Source organism: Parasteatoda tepidariorum, chromosome 7 (assembly GCF_982258835.1).
Source record: "Parasteatoda tepidariorum strain Cologne lab strain chromosome 7, Ptep-v5.0, whole genome shotgun sequence".
NCBI lineage: Eukaryota > Metazoa > Arthropoda > Arachnida > Araneae > Theridiidae > Parasteatoda > Parasteatoda tepidariorum.
The window spans coordinates 100,743,854-100,763,217 of record NC_141761.1 but is presented as its reverse complement, the minus strand read 5'-3'; the positions used below and the strand labels follow the sequence as shown (position 1 = coordinate 100,763,217).

Genomic DNA, 19,364 nt, shown 5'->3' with positions numbered 1-19,364 from the left:
AGGAAAAGATATTTAAAAGATGAGGTTTGTGCGAAATGAGAAAAGCTTTTTCTCTTTGACGGAAACAGTTTGGTTTGTTTGTCCCTATGGATCGCGAGAAACAAAAGCAGAAAATCCCTAGATTGAGGCTAAAGTTTTAAGAAGATTCAAAAGCTTTGGTAAATTGTAACAATTTTTGTTTCTTCCTTTTGAGAAATGAAGATTGAAAAGAGGAAATGCATATTCATTTTCTATTTTACTAATCACGAACTGTAAGTTCAAATTTTCTTTTGACTTTTTATCTTTCAGTGGCGACGTTAATTCTACTAATTAGTTTGGTAATTTTTGGAATCGAATTAAAATAATAACTTTAATAGTATTATTTTTCTTTTAATACAAAAGTATACCTTATATAAATGTACTAATATAAAAATAATTTGATTAAAAATAAACTGTGTGCATAGTTAAATAAAGACTCCGTTAAACAAAGTTGATAATAGGTCAGAGAAATAAAAAAAAATTAAATTATTTAAAAAGTATAGTTAAATGAAAACATGCATAATTATTTTTTATATAATAATTCAATTTTAAATCCTGCCTTAATTATTTGGCATTTTAGAGATAACAATATGGCAATATAGAAAAGCAATGTTTATTTGAAATATATAATTACTATTTCTATCATATTAGGGTATATAATTACCTTGATATTCGATGTTTAAATTCTTTTTATAATGAAATATTTTTTCGCTTAACGAGTAAGATGTTGAAACAATATTATTTTTAATCCTTTGTCTTTTAAAATATTTTCCGTTTGCATATTTTCATTTCTAAAAAAAAATTCCCTCTTTAAATAGTAATTTTTTTTTGGCTAAATATTTTATATTTCTTCAAATCTTTAATATTTAATTGTAATTTGTTAACATAAATTTAAGTGATCGAATCCTTAAAATTTAATTGTAAATGTTCAAATTCTTACAAATAGTTAAAAATGTGCTAATCTATAAATTCTCTAAAATAAAATTTACTGATCTAAAATGGAACTTACTAATTTAAAATAAAATTTACTAACTAATAAATAGTATTATTATTACTAATCAAAGTAACTACACTGGTTATCATAAATTAAGGAAAATTCACAAAAATCGCGATAACTCAAGAAATTACACATGGAATTTTATGAAACTTACCCACAATATACAACACATAGTAAGGTATTAAACAACATAAAAAGAAATTATCAGACATTAATAGTAGTATAGAAATTAGCACATGTATAAAATAAACAAATTGGAAGTATCGGTTTGCAATAGAAAAAGTACCTTTAATATGGAATATGATTGCCTCTAGAAGCAATACAGCACAAACAGCGATGTGTGATGCTTTCAATTATGCGGTCTATCAGTTCAATAGGAAGTGAGAGCCATTGCTCTTGTAAAGCAGTTGCAAGCGTGGCAAGGGTCTGAGGGGGCGGATTGATGGCAGATACACGCCTCCCTAGAGCATCCCAAACGTGCTCGATAGGATTCAAGTCCGGGGATCGAGCTGGCCACTCCATGCGAGTAATTGTTTCCTGTTGAAGATAATCATCAACAATGCGAGCTCTGTGTGGTCTTGCATTATCGTCCTGTAACAGGAAGCAATCACCAATTGCCCCGGCATATGGGCGCACATAAGCATCAAGGATGTTGTCTCGATAAACCTGAGCATTCACGGTTCCCCTTGGAAAGACATGGAGGTATGTGCGCCCTCCTAAGGATATGCCTCCCCAAACACAGACACTGCCTCTTCCGTATGCATCTCTTTCACGGATGTTTGATGGATGATAACGGGTCCCAGGTTCTCTCCATATCAAATAACGTCTACTGTCACTTTCTAGACTAAACCTGGACTCATCCGTAAAGAGAACAGGCCTCCATTGATCTGACGTCCAGTGGACATGTTGTCGGGCCCACTGCAAACGGTCTCTCCTATGGCGTGATGTGAGCGGCACGCAAATGGCTGGTCGTCTCGCATACAGACCACCTTCGTGGAGCCTTCTGCGCACAGTTGACGTTGACACCAACCTTCCGGTGGCTGCAGCAAGAGAGGATCTAAGATGTGTCGGAGTAGCGGTTCTATTCCTGCGTGCACTTAATGTCAAATATCGGTCATCGGCACTGGTCGTAACAGTTGGCCGTCCTTGACTGAACCTCCTAGATGCCGAATCTGTGGTTTGAAATTGCCTCCAAAGTCTATGAACCACAGATGGACTCACATTTAGCCATCTGGCCACTTCTGATTGACTCTGCCCTGCCTCTAGTCTCCCGATGGCTCTCCATCGTAGTTCTTCAGGCAAATGATGCCTAGAGGTCATTATTACGAATTGGCTATCTCAGATTTTCAATGTCGCAATCACAGTAAAATTTGTGTGCTTTCTCTCAAACTTGGACTTTTATGCTCCAGGCAGATGACGTAAGCCGAGTGCAGCGCCACTAATTTGCATATTGCAATTTTACTCAGCTACTCTTAGTGGACAACATATGCAAATTTTGCACGGTTTGGCTTACTTTTGAAAGAGTTATCGCTATTTTTGTGATTTTTCCTTAATTTATGATAACCAGTGTAATAATGATGATTGTAGTGAAGTAGCAATCATAAAAGTGAATGAATTTTTCAATTACAGTATTCAAAAATGATTTTACGAAATTGTTTTCTTGCTCTAATCTTTTTAATTATAAAAACGTTTTATTTTTAGTTTAATCATAATTTTTTCTAACTTTATCTCCTTCAGTATTTTGCTTAAACATCAATGATAAAATTTCTGATATGCGAAACAATCGATTTTTTTTTTTTTTTTAGCATCTGTATCAAGAACAATCACCTTTTACTACTATTTCAGAAAATACCTTAAGACAAAATTGTTTTTATCTAGCATGACAAATTAATAGAAATGTCAAAAAAATGTCTAAAAACATTTTTAGTCAATAAAGGTAGAAAAATACAAATCTAAATTATTTATTATGGTAGATATGACCTGATAAAAAAAAAACTTCATTCGTTTCAAAAATATATAAATAGGATATTACAGTCAACATGTCTCATTAATGTCTAATAAGTCTTGAAAATGGACGCCTGTTTTTGAGCGTTCGGTACATGCAGACTGTTCTTTCCTATTTATATATTTTTGAGGCGAATGAAGTTTTTATTTGGTAATAGTCTTACTGCTTCAGTTGCTTGGGATTATTTATTTAATATTATGTAATAAAAAATAGAGTCCAACCACCATGGTAACAAAATCAATGATCAAAAGTTGCCCATGACTTGCAGTAATACAGATAATCATTCATCTAAACAGTAAAAGTCTGAGCACAGTTTTTTGAAAAAGCAATTCTTAAATAGAACCTCTTGACTGGAAAATCTTTTCTTTCAGCTCAATGAAAAAATATGTCCCTTATCTTTTTTTCTCCTCCGTAACTTCTTCGCCAAATGTAGTAAACTTACATCTTTATACATGAATATATGGACTGTATGGCTACAATAAGGAAATACACATTTGAGTATCTAGGAAATCCCCGATAGTCGACAACGTTGCGTAAACGTTTGGCCGTCTAAGCAAAGAAAGAAAGAAAAAAAAAAACGTCAGAGAAGTAACTATATCTACAATCGCGCCAGAGGCGGTGCTGAATTGTGTACTCAAGAGGGCGTAGGAATAGAAAGAGTGGACAACGGTGGTCAAACATCTTGTGTCAACAGAGTGAGTTTTTTTTTACATTGCCCTCTGCACACATTAGAGTGGTTGGTCGATGTAGCCTGCAGGTTTGTCAGATCTTGGCGACCATTGCTTTGAAACGTTATTTAAGAATAACTCAACGCAAATCTATCTCTTCAGTTTTTTTGGTTGAGGTAGTTTAGTTTTTTTCGTTTTATTTCTTTATATCATTGCTCCGTTTTATAGTTGGAGAAATGTCTATAACTTTTTGCAATAAAATAAGGTTTTGTATTTCCCAATAAGATGACATAAGATTTATTATTATTTTTGTAAATGTATAGGTACTTAATGCTTTATTGTTCTAATTACGATTTGCATTACTTAAAAATAATTTAACTACCTTAAAGAAAACTGGAAAAAATTTACGTTCAGTTTTTTCTGTTTTATTTCTTTTTATCACTAATTTATCATTAATTTATTATTTATTGTTTTATCATTCATGGAAGTTGGGGAATTGAGCATAATTTGTTGTTGCGGAATTAGATTTATTATTTCAAAATAAGCTAATATATGTATTTTACTATTTTAACAAATATATTAATAGTTACTAATTTAATGTTCAAATTGCGATTTGCAGTATTTAAGAATGACTTAACGCAAATCTGTTCGCTTGATTGAGGTGGAATAGTTTTTCTAATTTATTTCTTCTTCTTTTTTTATTATATTTATTTATTTATTTTACCGTTAATGGCTCGTAAATGTTGTGTAATTTCCCATACTTTTATAATTTTTTGAAATAAAATCAGATTTAATATTTTTTAAAAAGCAAATATAAAGTATATTTCATTTCAACGAGAAAAAAAAACGAATAATAAATTTTTTTAAGCTGAAAATCGAAAATTCTAATCAAAATTCTTTGTGTTGTTTCTAAAAAAATAATACGTAACGTTTACATTAAGTTAAATGCGTTTGAAAACCGAATATTCCATACATTCTTTTACAATCGTATTAAATTAAACACACTGTTTTCATACTGATCGAAAGTATTTTTTGTTGCACGAACATAATATGCAGGATTATGAAGATAAATAATTCTTTTTTTTTTAAGAAAGAGAAAACGCTGTTGAATTTAAATACATTTTATAAAATATTATTTGGAATTTTATATACCATCACCAAAGCCTTTTCACTTAAGTTATGCATAGTACTTATACTTATAGGTTTACTAATGTATATTTATAGGTATAGATATAGAATAATACTTTATGGGTTCACTAATATAAGATCAGTATGGTTCTTTGCTGTGAAGGCAAAGAGTAAACATACCTCAAAAAGTTCATTTATATAGAGTGCGAAAAAAACACCATCACCTTGAATTACCTCTAGCAGCAAAATAACTTGGACTCTCTCTTGGGCCAATATTCATGAATCATGGCTCAGTAAGTGTTCAAAGGGTCTTTATTTTTCCAATATTGGCCCGATATTTTACAGCCACTTTACAACCAATATCGGTCCTATATGGAATTTACCCAATATTTTATATCCAATATTTAGCCAATGTTGGTTCTATATTAGCCAATGTAGGTCCTATATAGGCCGTTCTAGGACCTATTATAAGAAACTAGACATCCCAATATTGACATCCCCCAGTGCATGTTCTTATAGGACCAATATTGAGCCAATTTTGAAACTAACTGGAGCCAGGGTAAAATTGTTGCTAGGGACTTTTGATCTAACAATCGGATTTTCACGTACTGGAACTCAAAATTAATGGTTCACTGGTGTAAATTCAAATATGGTAATTAGTGCAGGCGATATTTTAATTTACAAAATCAGACATAGAAACCTTCTCTCTCTGAATAAGCATTCCTATTTTTCGACGGAATTATCCTGATTTATCCTGACGTACTTATCCTGAAAATTACAATAAGGTAGTTAAAATCTGGTAAAAACCCCCTCTACTTTCAGGGTTATAAATCCAAATACGTCGAAACAAAGATATGTTTACTGAAAGAAAATACATCTCTGTGTCTGGTTTTTGACTTTAAATATCGTCTGCAGTAATTAATTAGCATATTTGAGGTCTCTCCGGTGAACCCTCAAATTTTAACCCTAGAGCGTTGAAATTCGATCATTAGATCAAAAGTTATTCAGAGTGACTTTTTTATGTACATACATTGATGAATTAACTTGAAAACTTTTGTGATGTCTGAATTATAATATTTTGTAATAAAGAAACTGAGATAAAAGTTTGCTAAGTATGATTCTTATTTACTTAGGGGTCGTGAAATCGATGTTTATTTGAAAAAGATTGAACCGTTGAAAAAAATCCTCGATTTTCCAACATATTTTCACAAATGTGTGGTAGAATGAAGTATATTACCGTCCAATCTCTTTATGCTTTACTATGAATTATTTTCAGATCATTATTTTACTAGAATTATTACATTTTATTAAAATAAAACATGTATTATATTTCATTTATAGAGAAATTCCATATCTCCTCACGATCGTGATAAACCTAGAAGTCGCTCTCCAGACCTGGACATCGACAAAAAAAGGCGGAAAGAAGACAAGCATGATCATGTGAGTTTTTATAATGCATAATAAACATCCATATCAATATGAATTTTCACATATATAGTAATAAACAAAGGTATTGTTATAAATTTTTTGCATGTAGTAATATATATTATGGATATTCACATATAGCAATGAACATAGATATCATTATGAATTCCCACATATATGCAGTTATGAGCTTAGGCATCAGTATGGCCACTATCACACCTGCTCATATTGATGCTCCAGAGCCTTGTTTCATTCATATGAATGCAGATTATCTTATTAATGACATCAGCTCCTCATAGCCTTCATTTCGCTTGGAAATATATCCTGCCCTGTTCTGCTTTTTCAGACACTATCGTTCCCCTCTACGTCAGCACTGTGGTCGATGCAAGCCGGATATGGAATTCGTATCGGCCAGCAATCGCTGGGATTCTAACCCGGTTCACCTCATAGGAAGGCGAGCTTTCTATCCCCTGAGCCATCACGGATTATTCGTATTTTCAAAGAATTTCCTTAAAAAAAATTAGGGTCATAAAAAATCTTCTATTCTTATTTTCTAAAGTTATAATTTGAAACTGATAGCATAACAACAAGCCTTTGTTTTCCTGATCATGGTGATTCTTATTCCTAACTAACAGGTATAGTTTCCAATATGATTGTATTTGAAGATGAAAATTTGTCATAGACAAGTTATGATATTCTTAGGAAACTACAGGAATTCTTAAGGTATTTATATAGCGATACATCATAAACCAGGACATGAAATTTCAATTCTAACGATAATAGCCAGATTAAAATTTTCATTTTCAACTATTCTCGCAAAAAACATGAGTAACTTTTAATACAAATTTAAAATGTTAACACCTGTTGTATAACGAACATTTTGGTGACCAAAACCATAAAATCATATATCCAAAAGATGGAAAAATATTTATTGCGAGATAATAATAATAACAACTTAAAATAAAGTTGCCGTAAAGTCTTAATGGTTATAATATAACATTATCCAAATATGTAGTAATAATAGCAATTAAAATAAGAAAAATATGAGAAATATTCCCATACTTTTAGCAATATGTTTGTATACCGCTCTCCCTTGGCACTAAAATAAGGATACCTTCTATCAATTGCAGCCATAGTATCAAAACCTATAACTCTTAGACTCAGCTATTCTAGAGTCAAACTCTGTTACATTAGAATCAAACTCCATTGCACTAGACTCAAACTGTGTTACTTACTCGCCACCTTATTTTATCGCCAATATTATGATACTTCCATTTCGATTAATATTATGATTATGATAGTATGATACCAGCCTTCAACTCTCAGACCCTCCTATTCTCGAGTCAAACTCTGTTACATTAGAGTCAAATTCCATTACACTGATCTCAAACTGTGTTACTTAATTGCCAGTCCCTTATTTTATCGCCGATATTAAGCTGGCGAATGGAAATTTTGAGCTCAGCCATAAACTATTGACAATTTTAAGATTAAAGATTGAAAGAATCGATCTTATAGATTGTGACACATTGTCTTAGTGTTTATGTTCAAACTGCGTTTTTTAATTTACTGAAATTATGTTAATTTTTCCAGGTGGTCTACACTCAATCATTTTTCCGCTGAAGTGCCTAAAGTCATGGGATATATTTATTTAACTCTTTCAAGACTGTATTCTATCAGAACCACAAGTTAATGGTACATACGTGTGCCAGCAGTCCCTAAAAAGTTAATGCCATGTGACATATCCATTAGCCTGGTGATTTATAATATCTTGCCTATCAAAGACTTAACAAAGGTCTCCTAAAGTAACTGTGATACTAAACAGGTATTTGTGCTGCTTCAAGTCTTGTGCGAGAATGGAACTCTTGGTTTTCTTCCAATATATCTGTTGATCTCCGTTTCGAGATTGTCACCTTCTGGTTGAATCAGCACGAATGATTGAATCAGCATCTCAAAAATCAATGTTTATAGTATTTAATCTTCATAATCCATAGCCGTTGAACTGTTGACAGCTTCCTTTTGAAATATCTTAGAAATACTATTAAAGTTACCTAATCTAACTATCAGTTAATAGGAAAATATTGATAATGAACAAAATTGGAGTTAACTCAATCAAACTTAATTCATCTTGATCTAAGACTCAAAGATTGAAAATAGGGCTGGCACTATTATGAAGTGGCAAGTCTTACGAAATGCCTTGGTATGGTTATAAACAAGAACTAACTCCTAGGCCATAATAACTATTCCATTCGGAATTTAGTAGAATATCATGCCCACGCCCTATGTCATGCTCTGATTTCAATATTACAATAAATACTATGATTGTCAGCACTTGATGCTGCAATGCATGACCCAATTTAAAACGATACTTGCTGGGGAGTGAAATGTAGTGCTTGCAAGAAAAAGTATTCTTGTTGCCTTTTGGTAGAAGTGATTTTAAAAGTTCTACCTTGTTCTGCATTGTAGATATGTCTCAGATCGTTTGGTGGATATAGGCGTTTAAGGATGTAGCTTAGGTTGTTCTGGCCATGCAGTCATCAAATGTAACAAAGCAAGAGTCTGAAGATTGAAAAGGAAACGCTGTTAGCCTACTGGTTAAATACTCATACTGTGAATCTATGCCTATCCCATGACTTTTGGCACTTAGAAATAATGCCTTTGTTTTTACTAATATTTTCTTGTATTTAAATACTTCAGCAAAAAAAGAATTTAAATGATTCCATTTTTTTAAAACCATAGTCAAAGAGCTTAGTAGAAAGAGGTTATAAGCGACTTTTTCGGAGGGAAAAAATTGAGGTCTTATATAAGTCTTAATTCACTTTACAACTTTAGTATTATTATTTTTCTAAGTCCATGAATTCCGTTGACTTCAATGGATTAAAGTATTAAATGACACTATTTGTGTCTTTTTGAAGTACAAAAAGACTCCACATGCATTAAGCAACAAACAGTCAACGAGTTGCTCTAGAAAATTCTCTTTTGCATCAAAATGAAATGCCAAATAGCAACTCTATACCTTAAACAGTTTAAATGTGTGTTAGGGATTACAGATATGGTCAATTCAAAGTTTGGCGACAAAAAATAATGGCAATGCATACCCTCTATTTAATATAGTCAACCTGTATACTTTAACGCTAATATTCTCAAGTACACTTAAATGACAGTTACAATCTTCATCCACCTCAAATCAACTACAAAGTCACTTAGAACCTTCATCCACTCAGCTCTTTAATTGTAGTTTTGCATTTTTTTTTTCTTTTCTGATTTTAATATTGTAAGTTCAAGCGATGGAAATTATATCTTCCACAATTGTAACTGAAATGTTCAGTAACGTTTCCTCGAAAAATATATTTTGTTAGTGTGTTTGGGAACCACTGTCTCTTTAAAATGTGAGGCAAATAAGAAGCACTGAAAGTGCATATATTTGTGTTTCAGTCCGAAAAAGGTGGCACATGGAACGAACTGGCAGCTCTCTGCTTTCCAAACCTCCAGACGAATGAAGAGGACAAAAGTGATCAGGACCTCGTCGTTGATATCTCTAATGAGGTCAGGCTTACTTATTTCACTTCAGTTCAATAACCAAATTCATTCATATTTCCTGTAAAATGTCTCCTTCCTCCAGATAACTTTAAAAAACAATTCCTTTGTGCACAATGGAAAATAAATTTCGATAATCTTGCTTAAGAAAATAGCTTTTTTTTTAAAAAAAAAAGTCATCATTACTGCTATTTTTCACACAGAATTTTAAAACTGTTTTTACTAATTCCAATGTTTAAAACTTTAACTGAGCTTATTGACTTCAAATTTGTAAAATTTACTTTTTTTAATGCTGCATTTTATTAAGATATGGATATCAATATTTAGAATGTTTTCTAATGAAAAAATTTATTTTTCAACTCGTCAGATAGATCGATTACATTAAAAAATTTTAAAAAATTAGTTGTCATACACGAATGTTAATTTTTTGAGTTTTACAGATGACTGCTTTAAAATGAAAAAACTTTAATCATAGTACATTTTCTGTTAACTACTGAACAGTGGTTCCCAAACAGATTAGTAACGTAAAAGCGATTAAAAACCCATGTTTTTATTGTATATTCAACCTTTAACAATAAAAATTAACATTCGTGTTGATGTAAATCATTTTTTCTTATACAAGTTCACTGTATTTATCAACCGTGTCTGAATAATAGCAGAATCGGACATTTTTAAAACAATGCCAGGAAAACATATCCGTAATATCTTTTGCAATCGAAAAATTAACTTCGTTTTGTTTCTCCTAAAATGATCGATAATTTTGAAAATTAATTAAAGAAAAAAAGATAGAAATATACAATTTGTTACGTTCTGCTGAAAAAACTACCATATAGTCTCACAAAATTTCAAAATAAGTTATGAAATTCGCTAACAGATGGCGTTGCTAACAGAGGAAAACTATTAAACGTTTTTAAAATAACCACCATTTGCAGTAACAACATGGCGTTGTCGAAGAACAAATTTAGCCGACATCCTAGCAAATATTTCAGTTTAGATTGGTCTGACATAGGACATAAAATATTCTTATAGCTTTGCTTGTTGGCAGTGCCATCTAACTAACATCGTCGAAAGTTTTACCGATTTCCTAAGCAAAACATAGGATACCTTTTTCTTCCGTTCTATTATATCGCCTTCCGCTTCTCTTTAAATGATTGGTTATTTTTAGAATACCAGGTAAGTTTTTCTGTTCAATTAAAACTTATCAAGTTTATTATAATAAGAAAAATGGATAATCTAGAAGGAAGGGTATAGATATGTAACACTGCATAATTGTTTATGAACGTTAAACATAACTGTGCGAGTAGTTTCATCTCCTCATATCGCAATAATCTTATCTCTTCTTTGGGAGATTTATTTTTGTCCATAATGTATATTTCTATTTCAAGTAAAACTAGTATATCTTATACAAATTTTTAAAATTCTCTGTGAAATATAAACAGACTTTCTAAAATGTTAAATTTTATCTCTTTAATTCCTTATTAAAATCATATTTAAAAAAATATTAATTATATATTAATAAATTAATAATTATAATTAATCATAAAATATAATAATTATTAATAAAATAATAATTAATACATATATATTTATAAATTCCTACTTTAATCATTATGTTGAATGAGGCATACTTAGTCAATATCTGAATTATTTATAGGAACCTCTTTCTCCTCCAAATGGTGAGATGTCCCCCAGAGAAAATGGTACAGAAAGAGGTCCCAAACGAGAACGTCCTCCAAGTCGTAGCGGGTCCTCTTCTAGCAGAAGTACACCATCATCCGCCAAACATAAGGACCATATGGTAAGGCTTTACGTGATAAATTTCATTATGTCTGTTTTTCTCCGAGAAAAATAAAAACCACCATTATTTGAGTACTTAAGGCTCAAGCTCTATTGAGGAGAAGAAAAAAAAAGCTTTTCATCACCTTTAACTCGAAGCAAAGCTGTAATTTTAATCTATTACATACTATCTGGCTTGAAAAAAAATTGTTTGCACTAAACACTAGATTGCCCAAGGAAGTCATTTTCACTGCTTTTTAATTTCAATTAGAGAAACAATGATGTATATATTGACACAATTTCTTAGAATTTTGTGACTTTTTGTACAACATATAATTTTTTTAATTGTTAATATTTACTAATAACTTGTTAGACTTAGATAGTTTAAACTTAGAATTGTCTGAACTCAAAAACGAACTAACGTATTAAACATAGAATTGGTTCAATTCAAAAGCAAGCTATTAGTTTAAACCTATTATAGTCTTTAATTAATGACGAACAGTTTAAACCTGGAATTGTCTAGACATAAAAAAACAGATGGAGGATTTAAACCTAAAATAATTATTCGATTTTAAAAGCGCGAACAAACAATTTAAATCTAGAATTTTCTTGACATAAAAATGATCAAACAGTTTAAACCTATGTAAAATAGAATTTTCTGAACTTAAAAACGAATAAACAGTTTTGACCTAAAAAAAAAATCACAAAAATCAATGATTGATTCTCAATTTTCGCATATTTTTATGAGCCAAACTAATACAGCGGTCAAATGACTTTTCAATTATTGAAAATTTATACCACAAGCGCTTTCCATTTTTTTAAAGCTGTGGTTTAACAGTGTGTGCCAATTTCATAATTACCACAAAAGATTTCACTTCTTAAAAGTGGACATTCACTTCATTTTCACTTCTTAAAAGTGAACGTTTATTACATTTTCACTTCTTAAAAGTGGACATTCACTTCATTTTCACTTCTTAAAAGTGGGCGAAACTTAAATTAACAGTCCTGAATAATTGTTACGAACTGACAACAGTCATAAAAATAGTATACTACTTTCAAAAGGCCTATTTCATACGAAAGTAGATCCTTTCAAAACAGTTATCAGCACAAAGAAAATTTCTAATTTTGTACCTTATCATTTCGTAAAAAATTGTAAACAGTTGTTTTCCGTTTGTATCGATTCTCATGATAAAACTTTGAACAGTTTTTGGATTATTTTAATACCGTTGAAATTCTTATATCATAAATCGGTTTTAAACTTTTTAAGTTTTGAAATTGATACCTATTGTATTGTAGTTAATTCTTAAATTGCTTATGCTTTTAAAAGTAAGGAGAACTTTCTTTAATTATTTAGTATCGTAAAATGAAATGGATTTTCTTTTTACTAAATTGTCCTTAATGTATTAAAGATAAATTTAACACGACTACACTATAATTAGCGTTATTAGTCTGCTTAATATTTTTAATAATATTATTAAACTTGTTTTAAAATACTTAATCAAAGCAATATGTCATTAACCCTTGAACGTACATGGGACACCGGTGTCCCTTTTACATATTTTTTCTGACTTTCTAATTACAAGCAAAAATATTTTTTGATATTTTTGATTATAAAAAAACAGTCTAATAGTTACCAGAAAAATCCGTTGGATTATCGGAATTATATTTGTGCTAAAATATAAAATCCGGAAAAAGTAGTTTGAAAAAAAAATTTATTCATTCATATTAAAAAATTTATCAATAATTGATTTGATTAATTAAAGAAATTTCAATGATGAATAACTGTTTCTCTTTGATCTAAATAATTGCAAATAAGGACTAACTTGTTAAATTATTGTTTGGAAGTGAGCCATGTTTAGAAGATTTTACCTTTAACACACAAAAAAAAATAAGACTCCGGTGTTTCATGTTGTATTTCTTAACCATAAGTTATTAAAAGCTAAACACAATATTTTTCACTTATTTTGACCTAAATTAGTGCAAAATAATGTAAAATGCATGAAAAAAAGTTTAATAACAATTTTGCGTCAAATGATTAATCAATACAAGAAGGAATCATTCTCAACACTTCAACGGAAATTGAAAATGGCTGTACAGAGATCCTTATTTTGTAAAGTTGATAAAAACTTGAATGCATTCATTAATTCTACTTAAAATAATGCTCAAAAATTTTTTTTATTTAGTATTCAAGTTCTCAAACTTTTTATTGTGAACTAATTTTAATGAAATTTCAAGTACGAGGTGTATTTATGACTACGAATTTTATTTATTTATTATTTTTTTTCTTTTTTTGAGGGGGGCAATTTTTAATTATTTTTACTTGTGAAAACTAATTTATATTTATTGAATGTTAAACATTTTGTTCTATAATGATGTGATGAGTGGTTGATTTCAAATGTTTTGCCATTTGTGTGTGTGTTTTTTTTTATTATTATTTAATTTGTTTGCGTTTATTTATAGAATGATAAACCACCTACACCAGTGTCAAAACCTGTAACTCCTACGAGTTCAGGATCTACAACTCCAAGTTCAAGTGGCATTAAACCTCATCCAAAACATGCATTAGGTATTAAATTTTAATTTATATTTTAATTTTTATTATTATGAATACGTTGATTTTAATGCATGACATATTGTTAAACAAAATTACCTTTTGCTAACAATTACAAATACGTTTTATTAGCTTTTCCTTTCTATGTTGAAAAATTGACAAAATTTAATAGTTTCAAACAAAATGTACGGTGCGTAAAAAAATAAGCGGGCTACCCTGAGTAACTTTTAATCTAATGATCGGATCTTCGCGTTCTAGTACTTAATCTGAATAGTTCCAGAGGATGATCTCAAATATGCTAAATAATTCGAACAGACAATATTTTAAGTTTCGAAATCAGACAGAATAAAATTTATTTTCTCTGAATAAAGATACCTTTCATTCGAAAGATTATGATTTCTGGCCCCCGAAATATAAGGGGTAGCTACAATCTCAGACCTATGGTCCCAATAATTTAGCCAGGAGTGTAGTCCACAGTTTTGACCTCTTAATGTTAATTTTTCATATTTTGCCGTATCTCGAAAACTTTTTGAGCTAACAGAAAAAATTTTTCACGCAATTATCAAATTCATGTATCCAAGGATAATTCTCTGCAAAAAATAACTTTTAGTAAAGATTTATTATCATTTTATTTAATAAATAATCGAAAAAAATTTGAATACGGCATTCAATTTTTTACATTATTTTAAAGTGTGTCATTTTACATGGCGACAATAATCAATTCGAGCAAAATCGGCCGAATAGTTCCTGCGAAATCGAAATTTAAGGAAGTTGTATATTTAAAATTCAATTTCTCAAGAACTATTCGACCCATTTCGCTCAAAATTTGTAATTTGCTAAGTAAAATTACATTCTTTAAAATGAGGCAAAACATTCTATACCTTATTCAAAATGTTTTCGACTATTATTAAATGAAATGAAATAAAAACAATCGATGTTTACTGAAGATTATTTTTTGCATGAAATTATTTTTGTCTATAGGGAAATACAATATTTGAGCGAAATCTGTCGAATAATACTTGAAAAATTGAATTTTAAAAAATACAACTTTCTTAAATTCGATTTCTCAGAAAATATTCGACCGATTTTATATTTTGCCATACTTTACAATTCAATATTTTCACGAATATTATTAAATAAAATTTTAAAAAATAATAAATATTTACGAAAAGTAATTTTTAGCCTGGAATTAGACAGCAGAATAAGCAAGTGATGTATTGTTTTGTGATATATTGTATTGTAAAATAAGCTATGAATTGTATAAACTGGTATTGTTGTATAAAGGTGAGATTGCATTTTTTTCTCTAATAAGACCTTCAGATGGTAATGAAAATATTTTTTCTGAGTTGAAACGTTAGAAGATATATTTTTCAGAAATAAAATAATTAAGTTTATTTCATATTTTTACAGGTCCTCCATATCCATATGCTCTGCATGGTGGAGCAGCACTAGCTGGTGAACTGAGTTCAGCAGCTGCATTTCCTCAAGGCGTTCTGCACAATAATATATCACCAGCTCTCAATTCCTATTCTAGATCACTAGTACGTATCATTACTCTAGATCACTATCATGTATCAATACTCTCTAGATCATTATGAAATACTGATAATAATTATTTATTTCAGGTTGGTTTTGATCACCCTTCAGTAAGGACACCTGCTTTTGGTAGCATACCAGGTGGAAAACCGTAAGTTATATTTCATTTTTTTTAATGTCAGTAATAAAAAACGTAGCTTTGAAAATTTTAATTTCCTTATTTTAAATTTGATTTGAATTATTTTCCGGATTTCCAAAAAAAAAAAAAAAAAAAAAAAAAAACGATGATTCGAAAAATCAATTTTAAAAACAGAAGGAGTTAAGCATGGATATTACCCAAGAAACATAGTTATCACCACCAAGTTTTGAAATTAAATGCTGAATTCCTCGATAGATGGCGAAGCTGTCTGAAAAAAACTATCAAACGACATTTCTTGATTTCAACTGAACTTTCAACAGAAATATTTTCAGTGTAGTCTGAAATTTTGTTTCTCAGACAATCCCCTTGTTGTTGTTGTTGCTGGAAATTAGAAAACATTGATTACATTTTTGACAGCTAACAGCACCATCTGTTGAGGAGTTTTGTCACTGATTGTAAATCTTTGTCAGAAGAAAAAAATCACTTCCTTTTAGAGCGCAATAAATCGTACATTTCATACGCATTGTGTTCCTCTTCTATTGGTATTTTAAATAATCGGTCTTTTTTTTTTCTTTTTTGTAAATGCTTAGCAAGTTGATAAAGCATTATTAAGATATATCAACTTGTAAATTTCCTTTTTACAGAGCCTACTCCTTTCATGTAAATGCTGATGGTCAAATGATGCCCGTGCCTTTCCCACCTGATGCCCTCATAGGACCGGGCATTCCCAGACATGCCCGACAAATCAACACTCTTAGCCATGGGGAAGTTGTTTGCGCTGTCACAATATCTAACCCCACAAAATACGTCTACACTGGAGGAAAGGTAAATATCCAAAAAAGTATCTTAAAAAGAACATGATTTCTATTTGAGAACATTTGAATAAGTTTGTTTTGTATGTATCTAAAATTCATAAATCCCTAACTTATTTCAGACTGAAAAAACCATAGTCATAAACATGGTGTTCTGATTTATAGCAGACCATGAAAATGTCTTGTTTTTGTATGATAAATAAACTGACTTCATGCTACTCAACGAAAATTCAGAGAGTTCATATCTCGTAAATGGAATGAGAATACGAGAGATAATAACAATAAGAGATAGTAATCACTGTCTTATACTTCTCATTACCGTTTTCTTTTACAGTAGAATAAACTCATTCAATATACTCATGATCCGTCAATATACGTCATGATATGTCAATATACTCATGGCCGTCTTGCTGTTAAAATACTCAATAAACATAAAAACTATATCTTTAAATGCGTCAACGATGTACCATTATTTCACAGTAGAGTAGATAATTCAGTTCAGCTTATGTTATGTTTATACAGTATACCCTTATTTATATTTAATTCTGCTACAATTCTTCAACAATAAATAGCTTTGTAGTCATCATTCTCAATAATAATTCGAACTAGTTCCATTGAAAATAAAATGATCTTTAACACTAGAAAGACTGCTGGGGCCATTTTGGCCCCACTCGTTTTTTATTGCTCTGAAATTAAAAAAAATATCAAACTGAAAATCTTGAGTATTTCTGACTTTTCATAATTTGATCCAATTTAAGTGCCTATTTAACCATTTATGGGTTAACCCTATGGGAATGTATAAATAGAATCTTTTACCTAGAGTTATGGGAAGAGCCAAAGTAGCTTTTAATCCTTGGCCTACGGTATACCATATTGTGCCATCACATATGATCCATATGTTGTACCAGCCGTAAGCCAAAGGTTATGGTGTTTTGGCTGGTACCCGATGTCACCAGGTAGGTTTTGTATCGCGTAACCTTTTAGTACGTATGAAGTACCCCAGTTTCATTTAATGAAAAACAAAAGTATTTCAGCGTTTCCTTTTTTATCAACTATTATTTTTGTGAAAAGGAATCTCAATTGTTTAAGAAATTAATGAATAAAAGTCAATCTACCGTTTAATCAAATATTTTTGCTAATCAAATCGAATAAAATACCATAGAAATTTGATGACAGACTCTCTGATATTAATTATAATTACATTAAATATAATTATATTAATTATAATAATTATTATTATAATTATTATTATTATAATTATTATAATTATTGTAATTATTATAATTATAATTGTAATTATTATAATTATAATAATTATATTAATTATAATTATATTAACTATGATTATGAAACTTATTGAATTAATTATTATTATATTTTAAGATTTTTGATATCTAATTGATCTACACACAAACAGTTTGGGAATGGCCTGACTAGCCCCTTCAGAATTTCTAGGTAGACAGCAATATTCTGTCTTTCTAGTGTTAAACAACACATAATTTAAAACGATAAAAGAAGCCAAGTCATTTGATTTAACGTCTCATCCAGAAATAAAAAAAGACCGTTCCACTTAAAAGAAAAAATGATAAAAACAATGAAACGCTTTCATTTGAAACCATCCCTTCTTAGAAATTCGCATTTAGATCCAACGAGAGACAAATAGCTTTTGGGGTGCTCGTCTTCCAACTCTCAAGAGCTTATCTTTTCACTCATTGCCAAACATAACATACGAGTTGGGAAACACAGCTCACACAAGATTTACCTAATCACCGCGTTATATTTCTAACTGATGAATATCAGCTCTCTCTCTCTGCGCCGATTCTTTTTATAGTAGCTTAAAACTCTCCTGGGCTATAATAAATTCTCTCGATTTACTCATCCCCTGTTTTAACACTTCATCCTTAGTGTAAACACTGAAGTTGTCAAACATGCTAGCTCTGCTATTGTTGATTGATACTAAATTTAATTCTTTTCTCCTCTCTTAGCCAAGCTCTAATCGATTTATTTTTGCCTCCAAACTTTGCCAACTTCTGGTTGTCATCTGTCCCTTAAACAATGCACCGTGATTTTATTTGTAGATTGCAAATTAGACGTTTTGAAACCTCACATTTATTTTTTCTGCAATCTTTTTTAAAGGTTGTTTGGGAAATGAGGCAGTTTCAAAATATTTTTCAAGACTTTAGAATGTTTTTTTTTCGGGGGGGGGGGGGGTAAGGATTATTCTTTACTTTTGAAAAAGTTTTTGAAAAAATAAATTTTGAAAATAAGGCTGCTCTAAACTTGTTTACTTACAAATAAAATAAAGAGCATCTAATAAATCTAAATCTTAGTTGTGTATTTCACCGGTATATATTTTTCGAAAATATTGTCCAGAAGAATACTTATTTTTGAAAAGATTTAAGTTTTTACGAGACTTTTGTTAAGAGAATATTTCAAAATATATGTATTTTTAGTCATTGGTACATGTTGGTATTGGTACATGATTAGTGCAGACTTATTAGTACACGATAAGCTTGAAAAATGCAATAAGTGATATTTTTGAAAATTTGTTTTTAACTATACAATAATTATTTATCTTGTCAAGTCTTCAAATCTTTGTGAATGAAGGTACTAAATCTGAGTTTTTTCCAAGCTGGAAGAAAGTGCCAAGTGTATTTGGCAGCAAGCAGTCGACGAGTTATTTAAAAAAGCCAGTCTTTTCGCATAAATTAAAATATCAAGAATGCAAACGCTATGACGCGAACAGTTGAAATGAGTGTGAGAGATTTATAGATT

At 30.3% G+C, this 19,364-nt stretch overlaps 1 protein-coding gene across 15 annotated transcripts in view; it reads left to right on the top strand.

Annotated features, from left to right (window-relative positions):
- Positions 1 to 19,364, top strand: part of LOC107445534 (transducin-like enhancer protein 4) — a 290,011-nt gene that overhangs the window by 245,480 nt on the left and 25,167 nt on the right. For 12 of the 15 annotated variants that reach the window (XM_087168360.1, XM_087168362.1, XM_087168359.1 and 9 more), the window contains 7 exons: positions 6,158 to 6,256; positions 9,674 to 9,784; positions 11,430 to 11,573; positions 14,012 to 14,117; positions 15,513 to 15,643; positions 15,728 to 15,789; positions 16,422 to 16,602. In XM_087168360.1, the coding sequence (XP_087024486.1) occupies positions 6,158 to 6,256; positions 9,674 to 9,784; positions 11,430 to 11,573; positions 14,012 to 14,117; positions 15,513 to 15,643; positions 15,728 to 15,789; positions 16,422 to 16,602 (834 nt within the window). The remainder of the gene's footprint in view (positions 1 to 6,157; positions 6,257 to 9,673; positions 9,785 to 11,429; positions 11,574 to 14,011; positions 14,118 to 15,512; positions 15,644 to 15,727; positions 15,790 to 16,421; positions 16,603 to 19,364) is intronic. The other 3 variants (XM_087168363.1, XM_071183077.2, XM_043042559.3) reach the window with 1 other exon arrangement.